The sequence below is a fragment of the Diospyros lotus genome, chromosome 8 (genome assembly GCF_014633365.1).
Source record: "Diospyros lotus cultivar Yz01 chromosome 8, ASM1463336v1, whole genome shotgun sequence".
Lineage (NCBI taxonomy): Eukaryota > Viridiplantae > Streptophyta > Magnoliopsida > Ericales > Ebenaceae > Diospyros > Diospyros lotus.
Window position 1 is genome coordinate 381028 of NC_068345.1, and position 24914 is coordinate 405941.

General features: G+C 37.7%; 3 protein-coding genes across 7 annotated transcripts; 2 read left to right on the forward strand and 1 right to left on the reverse strand.

The window, feature by feature from the left end:
- The first annotated feature begins 344 nt into the window (after nucleotides 1–344).
- LOC127807465 (probable 1-acyl-sn-glycerol-3-phosphate acyltransferase 4) lies at nucleotides 345–6272 on the forward strand. The gene is made up of 4 exons (XM_052345333.1): nucleotides 345–486; nucleotides 2943–3559; nucleotides 3851–3981; nucleotides 5778–6272. The coding sequence occupies exons 1-4, from the start codon at nucleotides 478–480 to the stop codon at nucleotides 6215–6217; spliced, it is 1197 nt and encodes a 398-aa protein (XP_052201293.1). The 5' UTR covers nucleotides 345–477; the 3' UTR covers nucleotides 6218–6272.
- LOC127807468 (pathogenesis-related protein 5-like) lies at nucleotides 5897–12035 on the forward strand. Of its 2 annotated transcripts, none has more exons than XM_052345336.1 (2): nucleotides 5897–6031; nucleotides 10811–12035. In XM_052345336.1, the coding sequence occupies exons 1-2, from the start codon at nucleotides 6025–6027 to the stop codon at nucleotides 11497–11499; spliced, it is 696 nt and encodes a 231-aa protein (XP_052201296.1). In that variant the 5' UTR covers nucleotides 5897–6024; the 3' UTR covers nucleotides 11500–12035. The 2 variants fall into 2 exon arrangements, with proteins under 2 accessions (XP_052201296.1, XP_052201295.1); XM_052345335.1 differs by lacking the exon at nucleotides 5897–6031 and adding an exon at nucleotides 10253–10405.
- A 529-nt stretch (nucleotides 12036–12564) lies between these two features.
- Nucleotides 12565–24713, reverse strand: LOC127807464 (uncharacterized). 4 transcript variants are annotated; one of them, XM_052345329.1, is made up of 17 exons: nucleotides 24182–24703; nucleotides 22993–23346; nucleotides 22755–22895; nucleotides 22316–22448; nucleotides 22071–22184; nucleotides 21866–21939; nucleotides 21711–21785; nucleotides 19429–19521; nucleotides 19207–19267; nucleotides 18607–18939; nucleotides 16667–16793; nucleotides 16488–16587; nucleotides 16267–16336; nucleotides 15985–16137; nucleotides 15806–15901; nucleotides 14605–14930; nucleotides 12565–12925 (listed from the first exon to the last, which is right to left on the reverse strand). In XM_052345329.1, exons 1-17 carry the CDS (start codon nucleotides 24272–24274, stop codon nucleotides 12713–12715), a joined length of 2556 nt encoding a protein of 851 aa, XP_052201289.1. In that variant the 5' UTR covers nucleotides 24275–24703; the 3' UTR covers nucleotides 12565–12712. The 4 variants fall into 4 exon arrangements, with proteins under 4 accessions (XP_052201289.1, XP_052201291.1, XP_052201292.1 ...); XM_052345330.1 differs by lacking the exon at nucleotides 12565–12925 and having other exon boundaries at nucleotides 14652–14908; nucleotides 24182–24713; XM_052345331.1 differs by lacking the exons at nucleotides 22993–23346; nucleotides 24182–24703 and having other exon boundaries at nucleotides 22316–22464.
- Between the last annotated feature and the right edge of the window lie 201 nt (nucleotides 24714–24914).

Below are 24914 nucleotides of genomic sequence, written 5' to 3' on the forward strand. Positions count from 1 at the left end.
TCTCTCTCTCTTCTCCTAAGCTAAAGTAAAAATGAATAACATTACTGAGCAGCAGAAAATGATCCAAGCTGTCCAGTTGTTGAGGAGGAGAGGCCACAAGTAGTAGTAGTAGTAGTAGTAGTATATTCCATCCCAACCCAACCCAACCCAACCTCACCTCATCGAGGAAAGGAAAGATTAAGTAAATGCGTGTGCAGTTAAGCGCCCCATGCATCTGCAATCCAAGCTTTATTAAATCTATCTATCTAGAATACTCTTTGACTTGACAATGAATGATATTTTGTTAAACTTGAGTAATTGACACGGCATTACAAACCCAATCCTGCGCCTGCCCGCACTTAAGCCTCGCTCCTTCCCTCCCTCTGCAGTGCAGATGCTTGCTTCGGACGTCCCTGCTGTTGCATTTGGCCATCTTTTAAAACAATTCGGCGTTCCACAGAGTTGGTCGTCTCCATCTCCATCTCCATCTCTTTCTCCATGGAACAGGTACAAAGAGTTTTTCTTCTCTTTCTATGTACATTCGTGTATCTATGAATGCTCAAACGCCAAGATCGATCCTATCTTATATGCGTAACTTGCTCTTCTGCGATTCGCTTGGTTGCAAAGAAATTGCTGCACATGGATGTCATCTAGTCCTTACACCAGCACACGGAGAATGTGTCTATGTTTTGGTCGATTGGTTGCGAGGGGTTTTGTTTGCCTCTTCGGTTCCTTTATTGGATGATTTACACAATGGAACTTAATTCTGGTCCTAGCTTCCCGATTTGGTTAGGCATAGTAGTGGACGTCTCAATTTGTTTAGTATCTCGCTCGATTTTGTCTTGCCACTTCCGTCGAATGTGCGATTGCCGCATCTCTCTCTCTCATGCAGTTTCAGCCATTTCATTTTTTATTCTTTTGTTTCTCGAGTACTTCATATTGGGGATACTTATGCAATTATTAGTTGCGAGTACTTGAAAGAGTGTGAGTTGATGTATCTGTAGATTTGAAATTTGTCTTTCGCAGAAGCTTCTTACTCTGTTTCTCTCAAAAGTTGGCAAGGGGTTGTTAACCTTTAAAATTGAACTTCGATTATCTATGGGGGGGGTTGATGACAAGTGAAGCTCGTAAATGAAAAATTCAGTGCCTTCCTTGGCACTTAAAACTTCCACTCTTAGGACTCAATGGAAATAGGTTTTATGGAAGGAAAAAGACAGCTGAGAACATTTATTATCCTTTCGTTACTGTGTCCCTCAAGAAATTCTAGTTCCAGACATCCATTACTTGAGGATTAACAGATAGTCAGATCACAGAAAATGACTGGTTTGAATATACATGATGAAGGCTGATGCTTAATATTTTTTACTTGAATTATTTAATTTTTAGGAAAAGAATTTGTGTATACCCCATCAAAGTCATGCACTTCATTGAAAGTTCAGTACAAAATAATGTTATAGGGGTTAACTACAGAATATTAATGAGATGATTGATAGTCACGTAATTGTTTGTTATATGTGTATAGATGTGTGCCTTTCATGTGGGGATTTAATCAATGTTTTTTAAGTATCAAAATTCATAAAGCACAGAATAAGAGCATCAGATGTATGAAGTTATTTTGATTGTCTAAGTCACGTGTATGAAGGCTTGTTTTTTGCAATTAAAGTGGTGATCTCATAGATAATAATTGTAGTTTTATGATTACTGTTACTTAGAAAGTCAACTCAAGTTGCCATAATCTCTGTTTTTAATCTTCAATGTCAATGGCTCATAAATTGTCATACTTGTGTAGCGTTGACTTCATAGCCAAAAAAAGAAAACTTTTCTGCATATTAGGAGAACAATTTTAAAGAGAATGGAAACTGACAAAAATTTGTCTGAAGTTGAAAGCATCAGTTCCTTACCAGATGTTTCCTTCAAAACTAGTTGTTCATTGCGGTCAAAGTACTTGTTAGGATCCAGTCATGCGCAATCATGCATAGAAATCCCCCCCAAAAAAAGACAAAATTTAATTCAGCTTCAACACTTATGTCCGCGATCCGACCACGAAGGGATAATTCACTGATCAGTAGTTTTGCATGCAGAAACTACAAAAAACCCTCCCACTGCTTTTTAATCCATTTGAGGATTTATCTAACGGTACCATTGCTGAAGAAAGAGAATATATAAAGAAGTAAAGCAATGGAAAGGATAAAAAAAAAAGGCTTCTGCATGAGAAATCTTACTTGTATGAATGAGGATGGTTATGATCATTATCATCAACTGCACCTTATCCTAACCAAGTTAGAGTCAATGGCAAAGCATTCATAATGGCAATTGACTTCTAAAAGTCACATTGACAATATATATCCATGCAAAAGAACAATGTGGCAAAATTTTATATTGGATGCCCTTCCTGATGCATCATGAAAACATAACAATTTTCCTTTTTGTTTTTTGTGCTTGGCAACAATTTTCCTTTTGGTACATAAAAATATAACAACATTGGCAACCATCAGTGTTTCAATGTCCATTGAAACTCGTGTGACCATGTTGATTCTTACTTAGTCATTGAGAATTGAGCATTCCACTTATTTGATGCTAGTTGATACAAGTAAAACTGAAGTTGTTTGATAGTCAGGCATCTTTGTTTGACAGCTCACTGAAAAAAAATGTCCATGTTTCCACCAGTTAAAATGTGTTCTTATGTTATTTGGTGGTTGTTGGAGGCCAGTCAATTCTGTAACATATTTCTGCTATTTGAAGTCCCTTACCTCTCTTAGTATAGAGAAGATATTAACTGTTTTCAGTTGTCACTGGTAGGCCATTCATCTTCCCTGCTTGGCTATGTTCCTATTTTCTATCATAGCAAGAAATATCAGGACTTGTCCTGTTTTCTACCATTTTTCTTTTCATTTTGTTCTCTCTCAAGTCTTATAGAATACCCCCAACTAATTTCATGCTACATTGCTTGCACACTGTTTCAGGTTCTTTTGAGGGGGGGAGATTTGAAGCTCCAATTTGCTGGAAAAATGGAAGTTTCCCCAGAACTAAGTTCCATTGATGGCCCAAAACATCACACTTTGACTCCTTTTAGGGTGTTTAGGGGTGCAATATGCTTAGCTATTCTTCTTTGTAGTGCATTTACATTCTTAGTTTGTTTTGGTCCTATTGCTGCAGCACTTTTGCGCCTTTTCAGCATTCGCTTAAGTAGGAAAACAATATCTTTCCTTTTTGGCCTTTGGCTATCTTTATGGCCCTTCTTGTTTGAAAAGATAAACAAAACTAAAGTTATTTTTTCTGGAGAAACTGTTCCATCAAGGGAACGCGTGTTAGTTATAGCCAATCACAGAACTGAGGTGGATTGGATGTATCTGTGGGATCTTGCTTTGCGGAAGGGATGCTTGGGCTATATAAAATATGTCCTTAAGAGCAGTTTGATGAAACTGCCTATTTTCGGTTGGGGTTTCCATATTTTGGAGTTCATCCCAGTGGAGAGAAAGTGGGAAATTGATGAGCCAGTCATGCACCAAATGCTTTCAGATTTTACTGATCGTTTGGATCCCTTGTGGCTTGCTCTTTTCCCAGAGGGAACTGATTTTACGTGAGTTCTTGTTCCTTCATTTCTTTATATGCATGATTCACCCTTGAAACAATTAGTGTTATTTATTTTGCTTGTTCTTCTTAAGTAACTTTATTGGGTGATTGATGCTAGCAAATAAATAGGTTAAGAATTTGTGGAGAAACAGTGACATTCATTTCTTTATTCACATGTATGTGATACGTGTCTACAATTTTTTTCCAGCAATAATGTTTTGAACACACTAAATATTCAAATTGTCAAGACTGACATTCTCATACTCATAATCAATCAAATGCCTTGGCTTCTTTTTAGTGAACAGAAGTGCAAAAGGAGTCAAAAGTTTGCAGCTGAAAATGGATTACCTGTACTGAAGAATGTTTTGCTTCCTAGAACAAGGGGTTTCTATGCTTGCCTGGAAATTTTGAGGGGCTCCTTGGATGCAGGTTGCTCTTTCTCCATTTGTGTCGTTAATTTTTCTTAATTGAGTTAGTTCTAGCCATATTTGAAGTGTTACTTGAACTTGGCCATTAATTTTTTATTCATGTAGTAGAATTTACTAGATTTTGGGGATGCTGATGGCTCATTCTCGGTTTCTCAGAATTGTTAATGAATATTTTTACATTTTTTAACTTTTTTTTTCTTCTTTATTTCTTTTTTATTAGCCTTTTTGGTAAAAGATCCCCATAAAACTTGAACTTTCACATATAGTCTTAAAGGCTGCTTCATTGTCAAATGATGAGGATTACATGTATGGAACCTTACACTCAGATATGGACAAGCTGTTTCCAAGCCCTGTTTGACCTGAATGGTTAGAAACAAAATGGTTTATAACGTTTAGATGTAAACAAAGCCATTGCTAAAAGGCCGCAATTAACCTCCCACACAGACAAGCATCATGTAACTGAAGTGGCTTAATTACTTATACAAGTACGGTTGATAGATTGGAGAGAGATTTTCTTCCATGTCACCAATGTTATCACCACTACCAGTACTGCCCCTGGCACTTCCATGATTGCTGTTATTACCACTGCCATTGTGGCTGCCCTACCCTTACTTACCATCACGTATGAAATATTCTTTATGGAGATGGTTATTATATAAGAGGACAATGACAACTCTTGCTTGATTTGCTAGTTCATCAGAATTGTATATACTTTCCCAATGTAATGTTGTAATATTCAATGTTTATGGCCAGGTTATGATTCATTTGCCAAATAATTTTGTTCAATATAATTTGTCTTTTCTGGAAAAAACTCGACTGCAAGTTTTTGCATTACCTTTTGCTTTGACTTGATAGGTGTTTACTTCAACAAAGATAACTATATTCTAGTTCTTTTCTATGATGGCCATTTAAGTTCCTTGATTAGTCAAATATGCTCTTTTTGCTAATCATCTCATTTTTCCACAATTTATTTATACTTTTGCTTCAGAAGGAATGTATGATTGTAATTCAGCTTCAAAATTTCAGTAAATTTGAAGGGCCAAAAGTTGTGCTGTTCTATCAATATCTCACTGGGAGTTGATATCATATGAAAAGTACTAATGTATATAGTTAGACAATCTTGATGGTTAGCTGAAATGGCCAACCGTGGTCAATTTCATAATTATGCAAAATTTTATGCTTGTTCTCCAAGGTAGGAGGTAATGGTTGGTATATGTATCTTCTTAAAGAGAATAAGGGGATTTTCTCAAACTTTTCAGTGGTTGTCCGTGTCTCTTGAGTTAATTGGTTGATGATGGGAAAACTTGGTTGGTGTGAAAAGTGCAATAGCTCATGCCAATGGTATTGGAGGACCAAAACTTGTCTGGGATCTGCAAGCAATGAGCTTCAACTATTTCACACTGCAAATTAAAATGAACTCTGAGAGAGCAGATTACGTGCACTTTACTAATTTGTGTCACCTAATATGTCAAGACTGGCTAAGAAAATCTGACCTTGCAACCAGTTTTGATACTTCAATCAACATATTGATGGTATACAGACTGTGCACACTGTATGAGGTGTCACTGTGTCAGTATGACTGAAGATTGTAAATTATTGCCTTTCTGTATATTACTTTGCTGCTGCAGTTTGTAAATCAATTAATTGGAAATGAATCTGCAATTGTGATATAAAATGTTAGCAATCATGTCCTGAGAACTTCCAACTCGTTTTGGTAATTGGACACTCACTGTCCTTACGGTTTTCTGCTTAGCTCCTTCAAATTCTTTACATACTTCTTGTCGTTATATATTGCAGTTTATGATGTCACTATCGCATACAAGCATCGGTGCCCATCTTTCATGGACAATCTATTTGGTCTGGATCCATCTGAAGTTCATATTCATGTTCAACGTGTCCCTATCAAGAAGATGCCAGAATCTGAAAATGAGGTTGCTGCTTGGTTGATAAGGATATTCCAGCACAAAGATCAATTGCTGTCAGGGTTCATTGCTCAAGGTCAATTCCCTCATCAAGGAACAGAAAGAGAACTTTCAACTTCGACATGCTTGGTAAATTTCATGGTAGTAGTTGCTTTGAGCGCCATATTTTTTCATCTTACCTTCTGCTCATCTATTTGGTTTAAAGTGTACATTGGTTTTGCTTGTGCATATCTTGCTTCTGTTACATATTTTAACTTCCGACCATTGTCAGCTAGAGGATTTGTGGAAATGTTAAACAGGGAGAAATCCAAATAGTGATAACTCTTCCAGAAAGAAAGAAAAAAGAGAGCAGAAGAACTTTTTCTTGGAATATTTTCTCTAGCAGTGAATGTCCTGTTGGTAACTGCTACCTTGGAGTTTCTTGCGTTGTCTGCAGATCATTTCAGTTGTGAGAATGTTTGCCCTATCTTCTTCTAGTTTTCAAGTAACAGAGCCAAATGTTGGGACATACAGTCCATATATGGTTTACCAAGGTTTTTTTTCCCCTATTGGGATTTATGATTCTATTACTTCCTAGTTGGGTTTCTACTTTTATTTTTAGGCTTTATGGTTGAAATTGTATCATGTTTCTTAAGATCATTGCTGAAGTTACAAACCAAGGTTGTCTTTGTACACTTTTTTAGAGTTTTATGGAAGTTGAAAGGCTTTGTGGAAGCATACTTGCATTCCTGGTGTGATCATTTGAGAACTTCTCTTTGAATTATTATGACTAAAGTTAAGCAAGAGAATCATTGAGTGGCTTCTGTGAGGATGATTGAGAGTGCATAGGCCCTACAAAAATTTCTCATTTATAAGGAAGAATGCACTAGCTACTCTGGATATTACACCCTTTCTTTTTTTAGCTATCTAGATTAACACTTGAAAACTTCGCTGTTGGAGCCTTGGGATTACAGATTCCCAGAATGTTCATATCTTAATAAATGCATTATCTCCACAGCCTTCAGATAATTTGGTCCTTGTAAATTTTGATGAATTACCAAGTTCATTTCAAACCCATTAGTTCTCTTCCCATTCATGTTATGTAACATGCCCGGATTTTGTAAAAGGACGATGTCTATAGGTGCGTTCCCTGTCCTTACTTCTTTGTCTAACACTTTATATTGTAAACATGCTCATACATTTGAAGTTGCAGATAAGTTCTGTTCTGTTAGCAATTTTTTTAAAGGGCTGGAACCTCTTATCCTTAGCTGTCACTTTCTTTCACTTTGTTGCAATTAGTTTCACATTTTGAGGCTATCTTTGGCATTTTACCTGGACAAAGACAGAGGACTTTACTTGCCAAATTGTTGGAGGGTTGGAGCCATATGTTGCAAAGATTTTTAATATGTCATCATGGTATGCTTCTGTCTTTGTCTTTTCCGGCCAATTCTATGGAGAATGGATTGGAAGTACCTTCCGTGGAAGCCACTTCCATTTCCAATTCAATGATTCATAGCCGAAATATAGGTACGTGAATAACTACGCTTTGGACACATGAAAGTTGGGTGTGTTAGACCATGCATAATCATGTTTGATCCTATTCGGGACAAGTATTCAGTTAAGAGTTGTACACTTGCTCGTTTGCTGCATGACAATCTAGTAATTAGTAAATACTGAAAAAATCAGGAATCGTACCACACATGTTGCTATTGATCTTAGCAAATGTCATTTTAGTTGTATGGTCTCATTAGTCATAGTAAGGAAAATGTTGGGGAGGAGCAATTTCACATCTAGTGCCATTCGAAGGAGAGTTATAGTTTATAAGAAAGCAGCCACTCCCCAACTCTAAGAGGGTCTGTTTTTAGTACAAAATTGTGCATGCCTTTAACCAAAACAGACAATTTCTGGTTTGAGACCACACTAACTTTTGGCCCGCCTGATTATATTGGATTTGTTTTCATCCCTATTTTATTTTCATGAGGATTATTTTGTACCTTTGGTATTTCTCATTGGAACTAACTTTCAAGGTTTCCAAAAGCTAGATCTTGATACTTACTGGGGGAGGGGGGGGAAGCTAGAGCTTGACATGTACGTGAGAATAAAGAGGTGCAGGTGATGAGTTTGTTGTACGTGGGCAAGCCAACTTGACATTAGTTTTTTTCCCCAAATTGGGCAAATCCCACCTTGAAATTGTTCCGAGAAGAATCACCTAATGGGCCAATTTCGTAGGCAAGTTAGGCTGGTATGGAACACTAGGTTGGAACCGTGGGGGGCCTTGTCAAACATCTTTGCGTGTATTAGGTTTCTTTTGTCTTTGGTAAGTGTCAAAGTCGGTCTGTTTTTAAAACTTTGTTTGGTAGAAGCTGCAGCATCATGGCAATTGAGCACCATTTCCTTTCCCCTTAAAATAACCCTCTTTAAGCTGGGTTGGGTAAGTTTCAATATAAACCTAAAGGGTACATATATGATTTTTTTTTAAATGCCTATTATTGATGATTTTAAATTATAGAAACATCAATCTCTCTCTCTCTCTCTCTCTCTCTCTCTCTCCTATTCTTTTCTTTTCTTTTTAGCAATTCTGTTATGAACAAGAAGAAGAAATTTGTTCTTTTTTATCCCTCAAGTTATCTTCTAAAACTTAGCTAGGAAGATAAATATATATATATATATATGTGACCCCCTGAAATCATGGCATTACAAGTGTTAGGTGCCCAAAATTTGAAACCATGCCTGCCAGCTAACTCTTCATGGTGATGTAATTATGATTAATAATGTGTGGCATCCAAGACTTAAATCATTCCCAAAGAGATAGAGCACCAACAGTGGGAAAATCTTCCTTCTTTCAAAGTTGGATGAAACAAACCAACGGTCCGTTTCAACTTAAAAGCAAATTAGGCCCCGATCGATGAGCTACATGAATCATCACCAGTTTGGTTGGACATCGAACCATACGTGTTATATAAAATATATAATCTTTTATATGTTTAATACATCATTAAACATTTTGAGTCTTAACCAGCATATAAAGTATAATAGTAATTTTTTTTTATTTTTTATTTTAAGGATGCATTCCACAAGTTCATATCGTAATAATTTTTGCTTTAATTTCTCAAATGACACTTTCACTTGAGGAAGATATGCCTAAATTTAGCTAATAATAAGCCCCTCATTTTTTTAAGTGTGATTAATGTTACTTACCGAAATTCATGGTTGGACAGCCACTTCAGCAAGCGACAGGGGCAGTCTGGCAGAAGATACAGACAATGGGATTGGACTAATTATTATTTATATTATAAAACAAAACAAAACAAAACAATCTTTGTGTTTGATCTGCAATTTAAAATATTACAATAAGCGTAACATAGATCGATCAGTTGCTCGAAATGAATAAAGAAAATAGATGATCCAATCCAATGTATATATATATATATATATTTGAATTTTAGGAGGACACTTCTTCTTGGCTTTTATGTGCCTAAAAAAATACGAGAAAACGAGTTGATGTATATTTAATTGGAATATATATAAAATAACGAGAGAGTTGAGTTGAGTTGAGGGCGGTGGTGCTGCTGGCAGTTGGAGGTCGGTCTGAGTCACTCAGGTCAGATGAGCTGGGCTCTGTTGTTTTTGTTTCTTTATGTAAGAAAAGAAAAAAGGTCTCAGACTGAGACTGAGACTGAGACTGAGGCAGCCTGGCACGTCGTCTCTAGCAAGCATGTATGTATGTATGTATGTATTTGTGAGGACAGAATGAATTATTATATTTGGCACTCTTTAAATGTAATTTTTTATTTTATTTTTCAAAAACTATAATACAGTCTTAAGATTATATTTATGTTACAAATTAAAAAAGATGAATGAATGAAAGATTCATTGTTTGTTTGGAGAAAACACAGAAAAGATGAAATGGTATTCAAATGTAGAAGAGAAAGAAGATTGGATTAATGCCATGCCTAGCTAGCTAGCTATATGCATTAATTACGCTCTTTTGTTGGCAGGCTTCAATTCAGAGAGAGAGAGAGAGAGAGAGCAATGGAATGCTCTTTGTGTGTGATTTAATTAAAATCAGATCAAAATGCATGGGGGAAAGCATTTATATATCATTTTTGAAGAAGAAAAATAAACATACATTAATTGCTCATGAGTATTTAATTAATTAATTATTATCATTATAAGAATTCTATATATATATATATTTATTTATTTATAGATTATTAAACAAAACGAATATCTATTATTTGTACGTAAAAAGAGAGAGGGGGAAATCAATGAATTCGGAAAACGTGGGGGATCCAACTGAAAATGCACTTTGCATGCAGCAGCATATAAATTGATTGCTTCCCTCCCTCCCTATTATGACTTCCCACGACGCAACCCAACCCCCCCTCGGCCACGACAACCACCACTTCAGCATCCATCATCACCTCTCTCTCTCTCTCTCTCTCTCTCTCTGCGCCAACCCAATGGCCATAATTGGCTCTCTCACTCTTCTTGTATCAATGGCTGTTTTTATTTTCTTTACAGGTAAAATCTTCCAACTCTCTTAATTTGAATGTGCGTACGTAGCCTTCAGTTCAAATTAATGACCCCTAAACCCATCTACTACTCTTTTAAGTTTGTATTCGTGCTCCATTTTCCCAGCATTAAACATGTTTATTCACAAGTTTGTAATTCCTATTTTCCACAAAGACAAAGATTGGATTTTTTTTCATTGTGTTTCAGTTGTTCATCTACCCAGATAAAGATTGTACGTTTGTCCAGTAGAGAAAATTTTGTATTTTAATTCTTTGTATGATCCCTTCGCTTCGATCGAGTTTCCTTGATTTTTTTGCCATTAATTCATTCATTCAAACAGGAAGAGTGAAAGTTCGAGTTATCATGATCCATCCCATCCTACTTATTAATCATGATATATACATTTTATTACAGGAACCATCGTTTCAGCCACCGTCTTCACGCTCCAAAACCGTTGCAGCTACACCGTTTGGCCGGGCACATTGTCCGGCAACGGAGCAGCTTCCCTCGGCGACGGCGGATTCGAATTGGCTCCGGGGGCAACCATGCAACTCCCGGCGCCACTCGGCTGGTCGGGGCGGTTCTGGGGCCGAACCTGGTGCAACTTCGACAGCGCCGGCAACGGAAACTGCAGCACAGGCGACTGCGGGGGTCTCCAGTGCACCGGCGGCGGCGCTCCGCCCGTGACCCTGGTGGAATTCACCCTCAACGGCGTCGACAACAAGGATTTCTATGACGTCAGCCTCGTCGACGGCTACAATGTCGGAATGGGCGTCCGCCCCACCGGGGGCGGTGGCACCGGCGACTGTCAGTACGCAGGCTGCGTGTCCGACGTGAACGGGCTCTGTCCACGGGAGCTCCAAGTGACTGGGTCGGCCGGTGGTGTGATTGCGTGCAAGAGCGCGTGCACGGCGTTCAACACGCCGGAATACTGCTGCACCGGGGAGCACTCGACGCCGGCGACTTGTTCGCCGACGCAGTACTCGATGATGTTCAAAAACGCGTGCCCAACGGCTTATAGCTACGCTTACGACGACGCTACAAGTACTTGTACTTGTACCGGGTCGGACTACTTGATCCAGTTTTGCCCACCCGGATCCTAGATGAAGGTGGCTATTATTTATTTACAGTGCCACTAATTGTCGAAACGATTATAAATATTTATTATTCTTGAATAAAGTTGGGATTGGAAATTGAAGGGTGATTGATTCCATCCATCCATCCATCCATATACAAATGATGTATTATTATTCAGCTCTTGGTCTTCTTGTACTTCACACGATAACATATATCCTCTGAATTTTTTTTATTGACTCACATCATATGACAATAAAATTGATCAAATTTCTATTTTTTCTCTTTTTATGTGTGATTAATTATTTTTTTTTATTATTTTAATTACATCATTATATATATATTTTTTTAAAAAAAAATTATTTTAACCTTTCTTTTTTATGTAATAATTTAAAATTATTATTATTTTAACTAGTATAAAAAAATAAATTAAATTACCTCATCTTACTTTATATTTTTTACATATTAAAATATAAAAATTAAATTAATTTAAAAATACAAATAATAGTGTAATCAAAATAACAAAAACTTTGAGTTATCAAAAAAATATTAAATTGACTAAAGAAATACAAATTTAATGATAATAATTAAAATAATCACAAAAAATAAAAACATAGAAGGCAAAAATACGAGTTCAGCCTGAAAAAACCACTTCCAAAATGTGTGTTCCTTACTTTGAAAGCCAAACCATCTTTTATTATTAAATTTTACTATTCTGTTTCTAACGAATGAGCAGAGTATGATTTCATAATTCTTACTTAGCACAATTCAGTAGGCAGGCAGGCTCATCAGAATGAACATCAAATCTCTCTAACTGTAGAGAAACATGCAAAAATACTGTTTTTAACAACAACACCAACAGAAACACAACAACATACTCTTTTTTTTTCTTTTCTTTTTCTTGTTCTTTTACAGCCTTTGGGCTCTCCTCTCTTCCTTCCTTTCTTTCTTTTTTTTTTTTTTTTGCATTTTTCATACACTTGAAATTTCTCTACATCTAGGCTTTTCAATTTTGAAAGCCAAATCTCAGTAACCAATCCCCATCCTCTTTCTAAATCACTTCTTTTGGGATGGGGATAGAAAAACCCTACCTCTAGGAGGGCACCGTCAAATTCGTGCCGTTGACCTAACACTAGAACTCTACATAAACCCATATTACAAACCACCCCCCCGGCGGCCGGAAGGGTGCCAAATAATTGGAGCTGCCTATAATTTACAGATATTCCCCTTCTTTGGGAATTGTTACAGAAAAAACCTGCTCCGCACACGGTTATACCATGGGACTGGGATCTCGTCGGAGCCCGTGCACTGACCCTCACCCTCCTCCTCATTGCTGAATAGGGTTTGGTCCAAGCAGTCAAGTGATGCTCCACATGCTAAGTTATATGACTGGCAAGCTGAGTGGCACACACGAAGCCTGTTGTCACCATCGTTGTCACACTTCTGGATTGAGATCTGTTAACAAAATAAAAGATGCATAAAAATTTTAATTCTTCTCGTCAAATAATTATATTACACAATTCTGCCTGTGAAAGGAAGTACAAAATGAAATATTTCTTTGCCCTTCTGCAAAGCATTGACAACCACTTTCTCAACAAAGAATGAGAAATCCTAGATCCAGGCACAATCAAGCCACCGATAATAAAAACATCAAAAACTTGGTTAGATTGCGAAAGGGATAAAAGTTGAGTTTGCAGTTCACACCACAAGCTCAACCAGTTAGTTTCTAACAGTTCAACCAATCTTGAGTTTCTTCTTGATCCTAAAAGAGTGTGTACATGGCTGACTGAACCTTAAAAAGTCAAGGATATCACATGCAATGCTCTGGCCTTGAGCCATGTTCTTAGCTTGGGGCATGAGCCCAAGCAAGTCTACTTAGCTCAAGTATATGCCATGCAATGCCCTGGGGCCTTGAGTCTCTGCAGAGCCATTGTGTAGTCTGAGCCTCCCCCTTAGCTCAGCCATGGAAGCCTCTAAGCCATTTGACTTCAAGACGGAAGTGCACATGTGAAGCATCTCCTGGCACTTTGCAGGAGACCTGCTTGTAGAGTGGCAGCAAGAACTAGAGTTTCACCGATTCATCAGGTTAAAAGTTTAATCAAGCCACTCAACCCTGTGGTCTCAAGAAGGGGATCCTTTGCTCTGACCAATCAAAAGGGTAACTAGTATTCATCATATGCCTTAGAACCATTAAGTCAGTTCCTGACCACCTTCAGAAGGTTGGGTTAGATATGGCAGGACCAAAAGCTCAATGTACTCGAGCAGGAAAGGACAAGCTGCCTGTCATGTACATACCCAAGGACCTATATTCATATATGAACTAGGCCTCTGAGGCCCAACCAACCTATAAAAAAGGGGGGGGGGGGGGTGTCAGGCATCTTCTCCTCAGAAGATTCATTCACTCAGCTCTTCAGCTCCTCAGGTTGAGGCACTCTCCCGACCCTCTCTGACTGCCTTGCCCATTTCATTTCCACCAGTCCAATGGCATGTCAGCCAATATCACTTCACAGGGAGCCTCTACCAACCCCCTCCCAGCTTGACCATCCACAATACTTAACCACCAACTTACATGGTTGTTTATTCACCTAGCCTTTTTGAAGGCATCATATTCATGCATCAAAGCCAGTTATCATACTTAGGGATCAGGCAAGAGTTTGGCTTGTTTAATTGCCAAATTCAGAAGGGGCCTTTCTGAAGTTGAAGCATCTAACAATCCTCATGATTAGGGCAAGATTTTCTGATCTTAAGAAATATTGGTCTGTGCACATTATAACGATTCGGTCTAAAGATGATGCACATATCCATAAGTTGGATTAGGCCCCATTCAACATAGATCAGATATCGAACTACATTAAAATAAGCAAGGTTATGGCATTTGTGTCAGTCAACACGAGAATAATTTTTGCAGTTACAGGTTTTGACAATCTGAGACTACAGTGGCAGAATTTGTAACATAGTGCTATTCCCTACCACAACTATTAACGGAAACAGGAGGCAGACCTCTAAGACACAAGCAAGGGTCCATATTGACGCAAAAGAAAAAACTCAATAGTAGCTTCACACCAAAGACTAAACAGAAAACAAGGAAAGGGCAGGACTAAGTGTATGCAGATAGCAAGGATGAAAGAACTTACCCAGCAAGCTAACCGCTTAGCAGCTGCATCACAGTAGTCATCCTTCAAGAAAAACAAAAACTTCCGAGCAACACCAACAGCAGGGAACAATCGGTTATAGTTGGGCATCACAACAACTTCTTCTAGCTGTTGCAATACACTTGAGTCACTGGGTGCACAGTGTTGCCCAGGACCATCACTCTTTAGCACATCTTTGCAGACAGAAAGACTGGAGACAAGCATAGTGCTATTCTGGCATGTGTAGCCAGCATAGTCCGAGCAACGAAACTCACAAACCCCATTATCACAAACCCCTCCATGAAGGCTGCATTGTTCATCACAGATTGCTGCACATTATGTCGAAGTACAATATTATGCAGAGGAAGCAGTGAGTTGTGTACGTGAGATCTAACATCTGGCACATTATGTCAGAACGCCCGGACCACCCAGCAGGTGTGCAGTGAGAGGGGTGGAAGTTGGGCCCTTGAATGCAGGTGAGATCTTCAGTGTCATGCATAATGGCACCCCCCCCAAAGTCAAAAATGCCCATAATAATGTGAAAAGAACAAATATATTCACAAATATGAGAATGAAATCTGACAGGCGTAATACTATGGCACAATCTATCTTACAGACTCTGCACTTTCAGGCAGTGCACCGGCATCGAAATGACATGACACCGGTACTGGGATATGTGTCAGACTTCATTTTCCGGTCTATATGATAATTCTTGTTTTTTATGAATTTAATTTACTTTTAATTAAAAATTAACAATTTATTTTGATTTATTATTTCTGTTAATCTGCTTTCAGCCTTTTAAAATGTATGGTTGTATGAGATCACCCAAATTGCATACCTACCAGTGAACATTTTATCTTATATGTATAGTAATATACCCTTAATTTGTAGTTATAGAATTAAAAGATAAAAAAGATATGCATGTGTAGGGATAAGAAGGTAAGATTTATCATTCTGTCATATCCCACTACCCATGTCCCACGTTCAGACACATATCCCGGCATCCTAAAATTCAAAAAATTGACAAGTCCGACCTCTAGGTACATACCTGTATCTGACACTTGTACCCGAGTCCATGTAACATAGGGCACAATCATATGCTGAACATATCATCTAATATCTAGATCTAGGGGACACCTCAATTGTTCCTTTTTTTGTCATCTAAAAAATCAGGCAAAACGATTTCAAAAAGATATCTTATTACCAGTAGAGCAGTCAATGCCAGTGTATCCTTTTTCACATTCACAGATGCCATTTTGAAGGCACTTCCCATATCCACTACAATTGCTTGGGCAGAAGCCTGAAACATAACCTTCATCAGTAACTCAAAAAGAATGCTAATACTACACTATTAGCACAAAAAGAAAGGAATAGAGATCTCACGTTTGCTGCAATCATGACCATGGAACCCTAGAAAGCAGTGACACCTTCCATCAATGCAGTCTCCATTGAAGTTACACCAACTGGGGCATTCCATAGATGCAGGAGATGGATCTGTGCTACATAGTTCATGATAAGCTGGGCAAATCAGCTCACCTGTAGTCCAGAGCATTACAAAAAGAAAATAAAATAAACAGATAACATGAGACCAGGGAAACATTTGAATAGATACCTATGAATAACAAGAGCTGATATGAAAAAACATGCATGTAAAAATTAAGCTACCATTGAATCCAGGAAACTGAATTGGTCCACCAGATTCAGGGCACACTTTCCAAATACTATCAACAGCAACCTGAAAATAATATGTATAATGGTTATATGTACTTTGGAAGGAATATTGCATCAGACATGGACATGCATTTAGTCCAAAGAAAGCCACATGTAGCAGGACATAATCATACAGCAAACCAGAAAGAAAATAAGCATTAAACATCCAACTATACCTCCAGAGAGTTATTAAAGCACCTGTGCTGATAACAACCATTTCCCTGGGTTATAGAACCCCTAACAAATCCTGTTCGTACTAGTGATGAGGCCATACACCTACATCATGCAAAAAGAAAATTATGCACATGAAATGCTGTAATTTTGTGAATATAGAGGTGAGGTTAGGAAATCTGACCTTGAGCTGCTTCCTCTCACCTCACCCAACATCCTGTCTGGTGCTCGTGCACTGTTGGTGTCTGTGCAAGATCCATCAGAATAAGCTACATAATAAGTGCAATAATCAGCTAATGAGGACTGCCCACCTGCAAAACAGAGCTGAAGTTAAATAAATCATGGCTGAAGTCCAAACCACTAACTGCCAACAATACTTATGCAGTGAATATTATTGTACATATTTGGAAATAAAAATTACTCTAAAATATTGAATTTCTTTCAGCAAGCCAACCAAAACAAATGTTACTGTTTCTTCCTTTCTTCGTCAAAGGATAGACCTAAGAGGGCCACCTAGCTTGAGCAAGACTTCAAAAGTTAAGGCCCTATTCTCTCTACTGTTTTCAACCCGTTTTGAGTTTTCAGTTTTTCAAAATACTGAAAACACGTTTACTTTGCTATTTTCAAAAACACATTAGCGAAAACAAGGGAAAATTTTGTAAAGAAAACCCAAAACAACATGTATTCAGCCAAAACTAGCTGAAAACACCAAAACACAGAAAACAACGCCTCCACCCCCCGCCCCTCCCAAAAAAAAAACCCAATCTCGCACACAAAACCCATCGTCTCTCTCTCTTCCCTTCCTTCTCAAGCTGCCGTTGACCTCGCCCACCACCATTGCCATTGATGACTCCTCTTTTCTCCTTCATCCTCCATCACCGACGGCCACATGAAGCCGGCAATGATGGCTTGATGATGTCGATGGCCAAGTAACATCCAAACGACTGGCCATGGCAGAGCAATAAAGACCGATGGCCATGGCGATGCATGAGGCCATGGTCGGTCAAACATGGTGGAGGCGCTCAATAGGTCGCGGTCGGACATGACGCGTCAGAGGAGAAAACCGATGGCCGGTAACAGCGAAAGGCAACATTCACGGCCATGGAGCCTTCGGCTACCGACGACACGTCATCGGCCATGGCAATGACACTTATCCCCTTACTGGCAACGTGAGAAAGGCCTCTGATCGTTGAAAACCACCGGCCAACGGCCGGTGGCAATTGATTGTGTTTTTGAGTTTTGGACGAAAATTAAAAATCAGATCTATGAAAATTCAACCGTTAAATCTGGCCTATTTTTGTGTATGTTAACCCCCTTGGCTTGGCCTTTTTAATGGTAGGCTCTAATCGTGTGAATCTCATACCAGCGGTGGTCGCCGACGATGGAGAAGATGCAGGCGCGGGAGAGAATAGAAAAAGAAAAAGAAAAATTTATTCTTAAATTTAGAAAATAAAATTATATATTTATTTAAAATTTTTAAAAAGTAGTATATATATTATAATTAAAAATATAAGATAACATATAGTATATTATTAAGTGTATTACGCATATTATGTATAATAATATTTAATATAAAATGTTATATTAAAAAGAGTTAATTTTATTGTTTAATAATCAAACTTATTGAATAAAATATCATAAATTTTTTTTTTTCAAAATTTCAAAACAAATGTGTTTTCTAGTTTTTTATTTTAAGAAACAGTTTTTCAGAATAACAAAAAAAAAATCCGTTTTTAAAAATCTCAAAACACACTCAAAATTAAAAACTGAAACACAAGAGAACACCACCTAAGCTGCAGGAAAATATATAGCATCCCCCCCCCCCCCCCCCCCCCCCCCGGCAGTTCTCCCTAGGCAAAAAAAAAAAAAACTTCTTTCTCAGGTAAACAGGAGGCAAAAAAAAAAAAAATACATATGGAATGTGGCACATAAACTTGATCTATGACATTAAGTTGTTCATATTCCAAATTTGGCAAACCCAGATTTTAGAATTGAATATAGAAATTTGCTCATATTCAAATGCATGCATGGATCATAATAGCAAATCAATAAACAAACAAAAGAAAAGGACAAAAACGTAAACAAACAAAAGAAAAGGACAAAAACGAATGCTCCAGGGTGCACCTTTGTTAGCCTGTGGAAAATATCGGGCCCACTGAGGAAGATCCCCACTATAAGTCACAATTGGGCAATAACCCTCGGCCTCCCTGTTGTATGTACAACCTGATAACTGTGTTGTGTTGCAATGATATGCTCCCTTCCAGAGATTGCAAGGAGCAACAACAAATTCAGTTCCCTGGTTGCGGCCCCAATCAAGACGGTCAGCCATGCTATAATTAGCCTGGTACCATCCACTATCCTCTAACAAGGCTAGTGTCATCTTTGAAACTACTGATCTCGTATCAACTGAGCCCGTCATAATTTCATTCATGAGAAGCCTTTTCTCCCAGTGGGATCCTGGGGAAAATTATCAACCACTTATACAAATTTCCAAAGTACTACCACCCTACCAACAGCAGTAAGTATGCAAGGATGGAAGGTAATAGTGCTCCAATATACTTGTGTTTTGTCATGTCTATGAACAAGTTTGTGTTGCACGAAGAATTGCATACCAGTTTGAAAATGACGGGAAATACTTCGATGATGATATCAATATTTTATACATAACAGAACACCACCAAAGAGAGATTTGAAGAGAAAAACAAATAGAGAAGGATAAACAACCTGATGTGCCACGTCCTCCCCCATCTTCTAGCTCTAAACCAGTGAAATTCTCAGAGAATGCCTGCCAATAAGAACTTATAAAAATTCTAGTTTCTACATTAACTTTGCTTATCATAAAATTTTGTTTATCAACATCTGTTTATGTTTAGGGGGAAACAAGCAAAGCTAGCACACAAATTTATGGTAAGCCAAAAATTGAATCAAAATAAAGTAGTAAAATACCCCATAATGATAGCGTGAATGCATAACAACACGGGGGAGGACAACACGTGTAACCATCCTCCCAAGCCTTTCATCCATCGCTTGTTCAGTAACCTACAAATGAAATGGTAAGTAAACTGAAACTCAGAATAGAGTACAAATAAAAAAATCATACATAACATGCATTATTATTATTATTTGATGGAGCATGTAAGATGCATTAACTTGAATGTACTAGAGACATATGGACCATAAAAGGAAATAAATATGTCCTGAATACCTTCCATGCTTTAGTCCATTAGTATTATTATTATGATGATCATAAGTCCATTATTATTAGTATTATTATTATTATGAACATATGTAAGATGCATTATTATTATTTGCTGGAGTACGTAAGATGCATTAACTTCAACGTACTAGAGACATTAGGAGCATAAAATGAAAGAAATACATCCTGAAGACATTCTATGCTTTAGTCAATTATCTTCAGTTAACCAATCCATGCGAACAGGACACAACAGCAAATACAATTACAATGACCTGGTAATGATAGAGCCCCTTCTTCCACTATCTAGAAGTGGCTAATGAGCATGTTATAAGAATTGTTTCCACCACAGAACCATGCATACTGCAGAAGTGATATTTCTACTGCCATCATAAAGAAGACAAACTTAATTGTATGTGCATCAATACTACTATGAAGCACAATTTGACAAATTCTTAAATCACATGTGATGCAAGAAATGATAAGCAATACCAAAAAACTACACAACGTTCAAACACAGCTTTAAGTGAGAAGCTTTATAATTATCAATGTTAAAGCACTAAAGCAGACTTAGGCAGAGAAGACCTATGGAGCTTAATCACAAAGCAAAGCGCACACTTAAGCAAAGTGAGCGCATATAAATAGAATAAAGAGTATAAACTTTTATAAGTATAAAAAATATAAACTATTAAAAAAGCGATCATTAAAAAAAAAAAAACTAAATTAGAATGAGGGCTGCAAATTTAACAAAAGATGAGATACCATTTTTACTTATATTTTATACCAATTTACAAATTCATGCAATCGTAGCAAAAACACATAGGACGCATATAAAAGGATATAATCTGGTTAGCTGCTAGTCCTGATGGAACTTGGAAGACAAACTAGTCTGAACTCTTGGTTGAAAGAATCTGAATGTGCTAAGGCTTCTTTTTTAATTTTTATTTTTATTTTGTTGAGTCTTCTTTTGTTTTTGTAAAAATTTGGCCAAAAAACCTCATTTTATTTCATTGTCACAAGTTAGATAAAGGATCGGATAGAAGAATAAGGAAAAAAATAAATAAAACATCCCTAATTTTACAACAATCCCCAATTAGTCAATCCCTAATTTGCAATCGACCAACAATCCTTAATTTACAACAATCAAAAATCAATCATCAATTCCTAATCTACAGCAATCTAGAATGTTGAATCAATCATCAATCCCTGATTTACAGCAATTAGAAATAAATTAGCAACCCCTAATTTACACCTAATTACATGTTTCCTTCAATATTTTTTGCATGGTAAATACTGCTGAGTCTTCTTTCTCTTTAAACAAATGTATATATGATTTTATTTACATCTTTCTAAGATCTGATAATAACTTTTTTGGGGCAAGGATTCCATACAAGCAGCCACACTATTGCAAAAATTTAAACAAATCCAACCATTCATATTTTTATTAAAAAAGAAAACAAGTGTATTTCTGAAACGTGCTTTATTGCGCTTCGGAACTCAAGTAAAAGTGCACGCTTTAATCGTACTCAGCTAAAGTCACTAAGCTTCACGCAAAAAAGCGCCAAGCATGCTGCTTCATGCTTTGCACCTAAAGTGTGCTTTTTTAAACACTCATAATTATACATGGCAAATTTTAAACTTAGAATATCTGCACCAAAAAACTCACACCATATGATGTGGAGGAGACATTTTCCCAATTATAAACTATAGCAGGTTTCATGCTATATAGCACTAATCTTCATGTGTATTTTTGTGCATAATATCTTTTCTTATAAGCAGAGCCCTAATATATTCATAGGATTAGTTTAAGAAACAAAGGTACTTCCATAGACCACGTGTCTTTCGTAGCAATCATAAGCTATGATATTTAGGAGGGCAGCTGAAGATATCTCTCTTGTCAATAAAAATGTAAAGGATCCAATGCCATTACTACCAGAAGATTCTTTTTGTAATTGCTGTTTAGATAAGAGTAGTTCACACCATTTATACCACAAGAGAGAAGGAGTGTTTCACAGCATTATACAACAGTTTTTACCTGGCTACGCCTTCTTTTCCTCTCATCGCGAAAATGCGCAAAGGCATGTGGATCAAACCCAAGAACATGCATGACCTGAATGGTGTGAAACTTAAGATAATCAGGGAAGAAAAAGCTTCATTTCCTAATTGTTTACACTCAGAAAGCCAGCTCACCTCATGTATGAGTGTAGCTGAAAGTAACGTTTCTGCTTCGGCAGTCAAGTGGCGAGGAGCGACATTGACATGCCCTGCATAAGAAAAGAGATATTATTAGTTTGGAATTTAATCATATGACATACAGTAAGTTCAATCTTCCTAAAAAACACTTTAATCTTTCCAAAAAAAAAATGTTCCAGAGAATTGTTCCAAGAAAAATTACCTGCAATAGCACGGCCCCATTGATCACGCTCACACGCCACTGCCCATGCTAGAGTGTTTCCTGTGGTAGGCCTGGTGGTTACTAAAAGGACCAAGTCTGCATCAGCAACACCATCTGAACAACAAAAGGTTAAACAAATAAGAAAGGATGCCTTCTAAAACAATCAATGAAAGGGAGCCAGGATCTATTAAACTGCAAGGAAAAAATGTTCCAGCATGCTGACTTTTCTTTTGTAATAAATATACCTTCTACATATTCACGTGGAAGCTGTACTCCTCCATCTTGTCCACATGCAGAATATCCACTCAACCGCAAGTTACCTTTCACAGGCTCAACTGCTAAAGCTCTTCTGAACCAGTCTGCTGTCTTTCCTAGAGCCTGTATTAAGCTAGCTCTGTAAATCAGTATCTTCTTTGTTATAGTTGGGGAAGGAGCAGTTGAATCGGATAAGGGTAACGTAAAACACCATCATCATCAATAAAAAGCGTAGGCAGTGTGGAACAAGATACTGTTCAGAAGATCAAATTAAAAGCACTAGGCAAGCGAAGGTCATGACAAAATAATAATGTTAATCAAACTATACAATATATACATACTGTACAATAGCATTCATTTCAGCAGCACAAGGACTTCACAAGACACAGAACCAGCTAAAAGCAGACAAATCAAAGGAAAAAATAATACCTTTCGAAGGCGGCGCCTTTTGTCATTGCCAGAAATATCTTCTGCAGTGCAGTTATACCAGCAGTCACCAAAAACTGGAGGCTCGCCATGAGGGTTGCAAGGTGGCACACCATGATTGGAACTCAGAGGAGGCTCCCCAAGCTGAATATGAAAAGTTTGAAGGCAAAAACGTCAGCATTAGTTCCAAGTCCTTAACCCATGTACAAGCCAAAAGTTAACCCACGTTAGCTATACTTGCCTTCACAATGTCACCAACATTTTGACAATCTCTCTCGGACGAGTGACCAACAGCATCATAATTTAAATAAATTCTGATAGGTTGCTTTGAATCATTTTGTTGCTCTGTAGATATTGAAATTCCAAGCAACGCCCTTCCCTTGTGGTGAAGGAGTTTTGAGATATCAGACCCCTTGTAAACCTGAGGAGTAATAGAATAAACCTTGCGACCTGGTCTCTTCCTTTGTTTAAGTATTTCATCATGAATACAGGAATGTGTTAAAATGTTTTTGCCACCCTTTTCTGCTCCTAGCTGCAATTCGTGTTCTTGAGGTTTTGAATATGCAGCTTCTAACCATACCAAAATCAGTACAATCTGGACGAAGTAAAAGAGAGAATTATTTATCAAAATCTGCAGTTACAGATTTTATTTACCCTCAATGGTTCAATAAAGACAAATAAAAAGCGCCATTTAGGTTCGAAAGGGGAATTATTTCTACACAAAATAGCCCGATAGACCAAAGACAACATTCATATGCTACTCATACCAAAACAACGCAACAAGCTTTGAATCCCATGAGCTCAATAGAGCTCACCAACCATTAGTCTTCCAAACCCCAAGTGGATGCAAACAAACAAAAAGAGCTCGATATAAGTTCGAGCAGAAAAGCAAAATTAGAGTGAGATTTCCATTACAGATTCCGTTCTCAGGGAACTTAGGAACAGTGACAAAATTACCGAAACAGGTACAGGAAAATACTGAAACAATAACGGAAAAGGAAAAAAGAAAGAAAAAGAAGAGAAAGGGAAACAGCAAAAACGTAAGACAATACAAACATAAATATATAGCCAACAACAGCTGAAAATAATATCTTCCACTCCAACATCCCAATTTCTGACCACAAACGCTCCACCAAGAAAACCCTACCCCCTCTGTACTTTAGCTAAAAAGTAGATGCATACAAACTATGAAAGCCACATAACTCGTTGAGGGTTTGGAGTGCCAGTCATCACGACTGAAGATTTTTCCCTTTCTTAACCGGCAATTTGTAATCAAGGAAACAGACCAAAAGACTGTATCCCAGATTATTCCCTCAGCATTACTGTAAAAGGAATTCAAAAGGAGAGGGAGAGAGAGATGGAAGACAGAAACCAAAATCCCTAAATCTCAAACAGCAGAAGCTACTGGGAAGAGGCATCGGCGAGCTTACCTCGAAAAACACAATGGCGAACCGAATCTTGGTCCGAAACAGCCTGAATTTCGAAGAACCAACGCATCGACTACAGTGGATCTTTAACTCCATCAAACAACGTGTCCAGAAGCACCAACGATTCCATCAAATCGCCGGTGACTTTCCGATCGGCTCCACCAGCGAGAAAAACCGCAGGCTAGGCCGCATTATTAAAAAGGAAAAATACATATATGTATAAACTAGGGAAACAGAGAGAGAAAGCTGGAGGAATTGTCTGTAGTACTAGAAGCCGGTCCGATTTGAAAAGGTCGCGATAAGAATGGTATGAAACCGAGTTATTTGGGTCTCTCCTTGAAATCTCAGAAATATGGTATGACGACTGCTGCTTCTATCTATCTATCAACTTGTTCGTATCTCAACTGACGAGTGAACAAATCAATTTTCCTCTTTGCCTTTTCTTCTTCAGGGAGAGGAGAAATCAGATGAGAAGAACAGTGAAGACGACGTTGATGCGGAGGATGAGGATGATGATGATGATGATGATGATAGTGTAGAGAAAGACAAGGATATGATGGGAAGAGGAGAGGAGCGAGAGCAGGTAAGGGTGGGTAGACTTGATTATTTCTCTTCTGTCGACTGTCGCCATACCAAAATAAATAATAATTATAATAATTATTAAATATTAATGTAACTTGTAGGTATGCAAGTGCCCCCATATTTGCTTAAAATTACCAAGGGGGGCCACGGACTG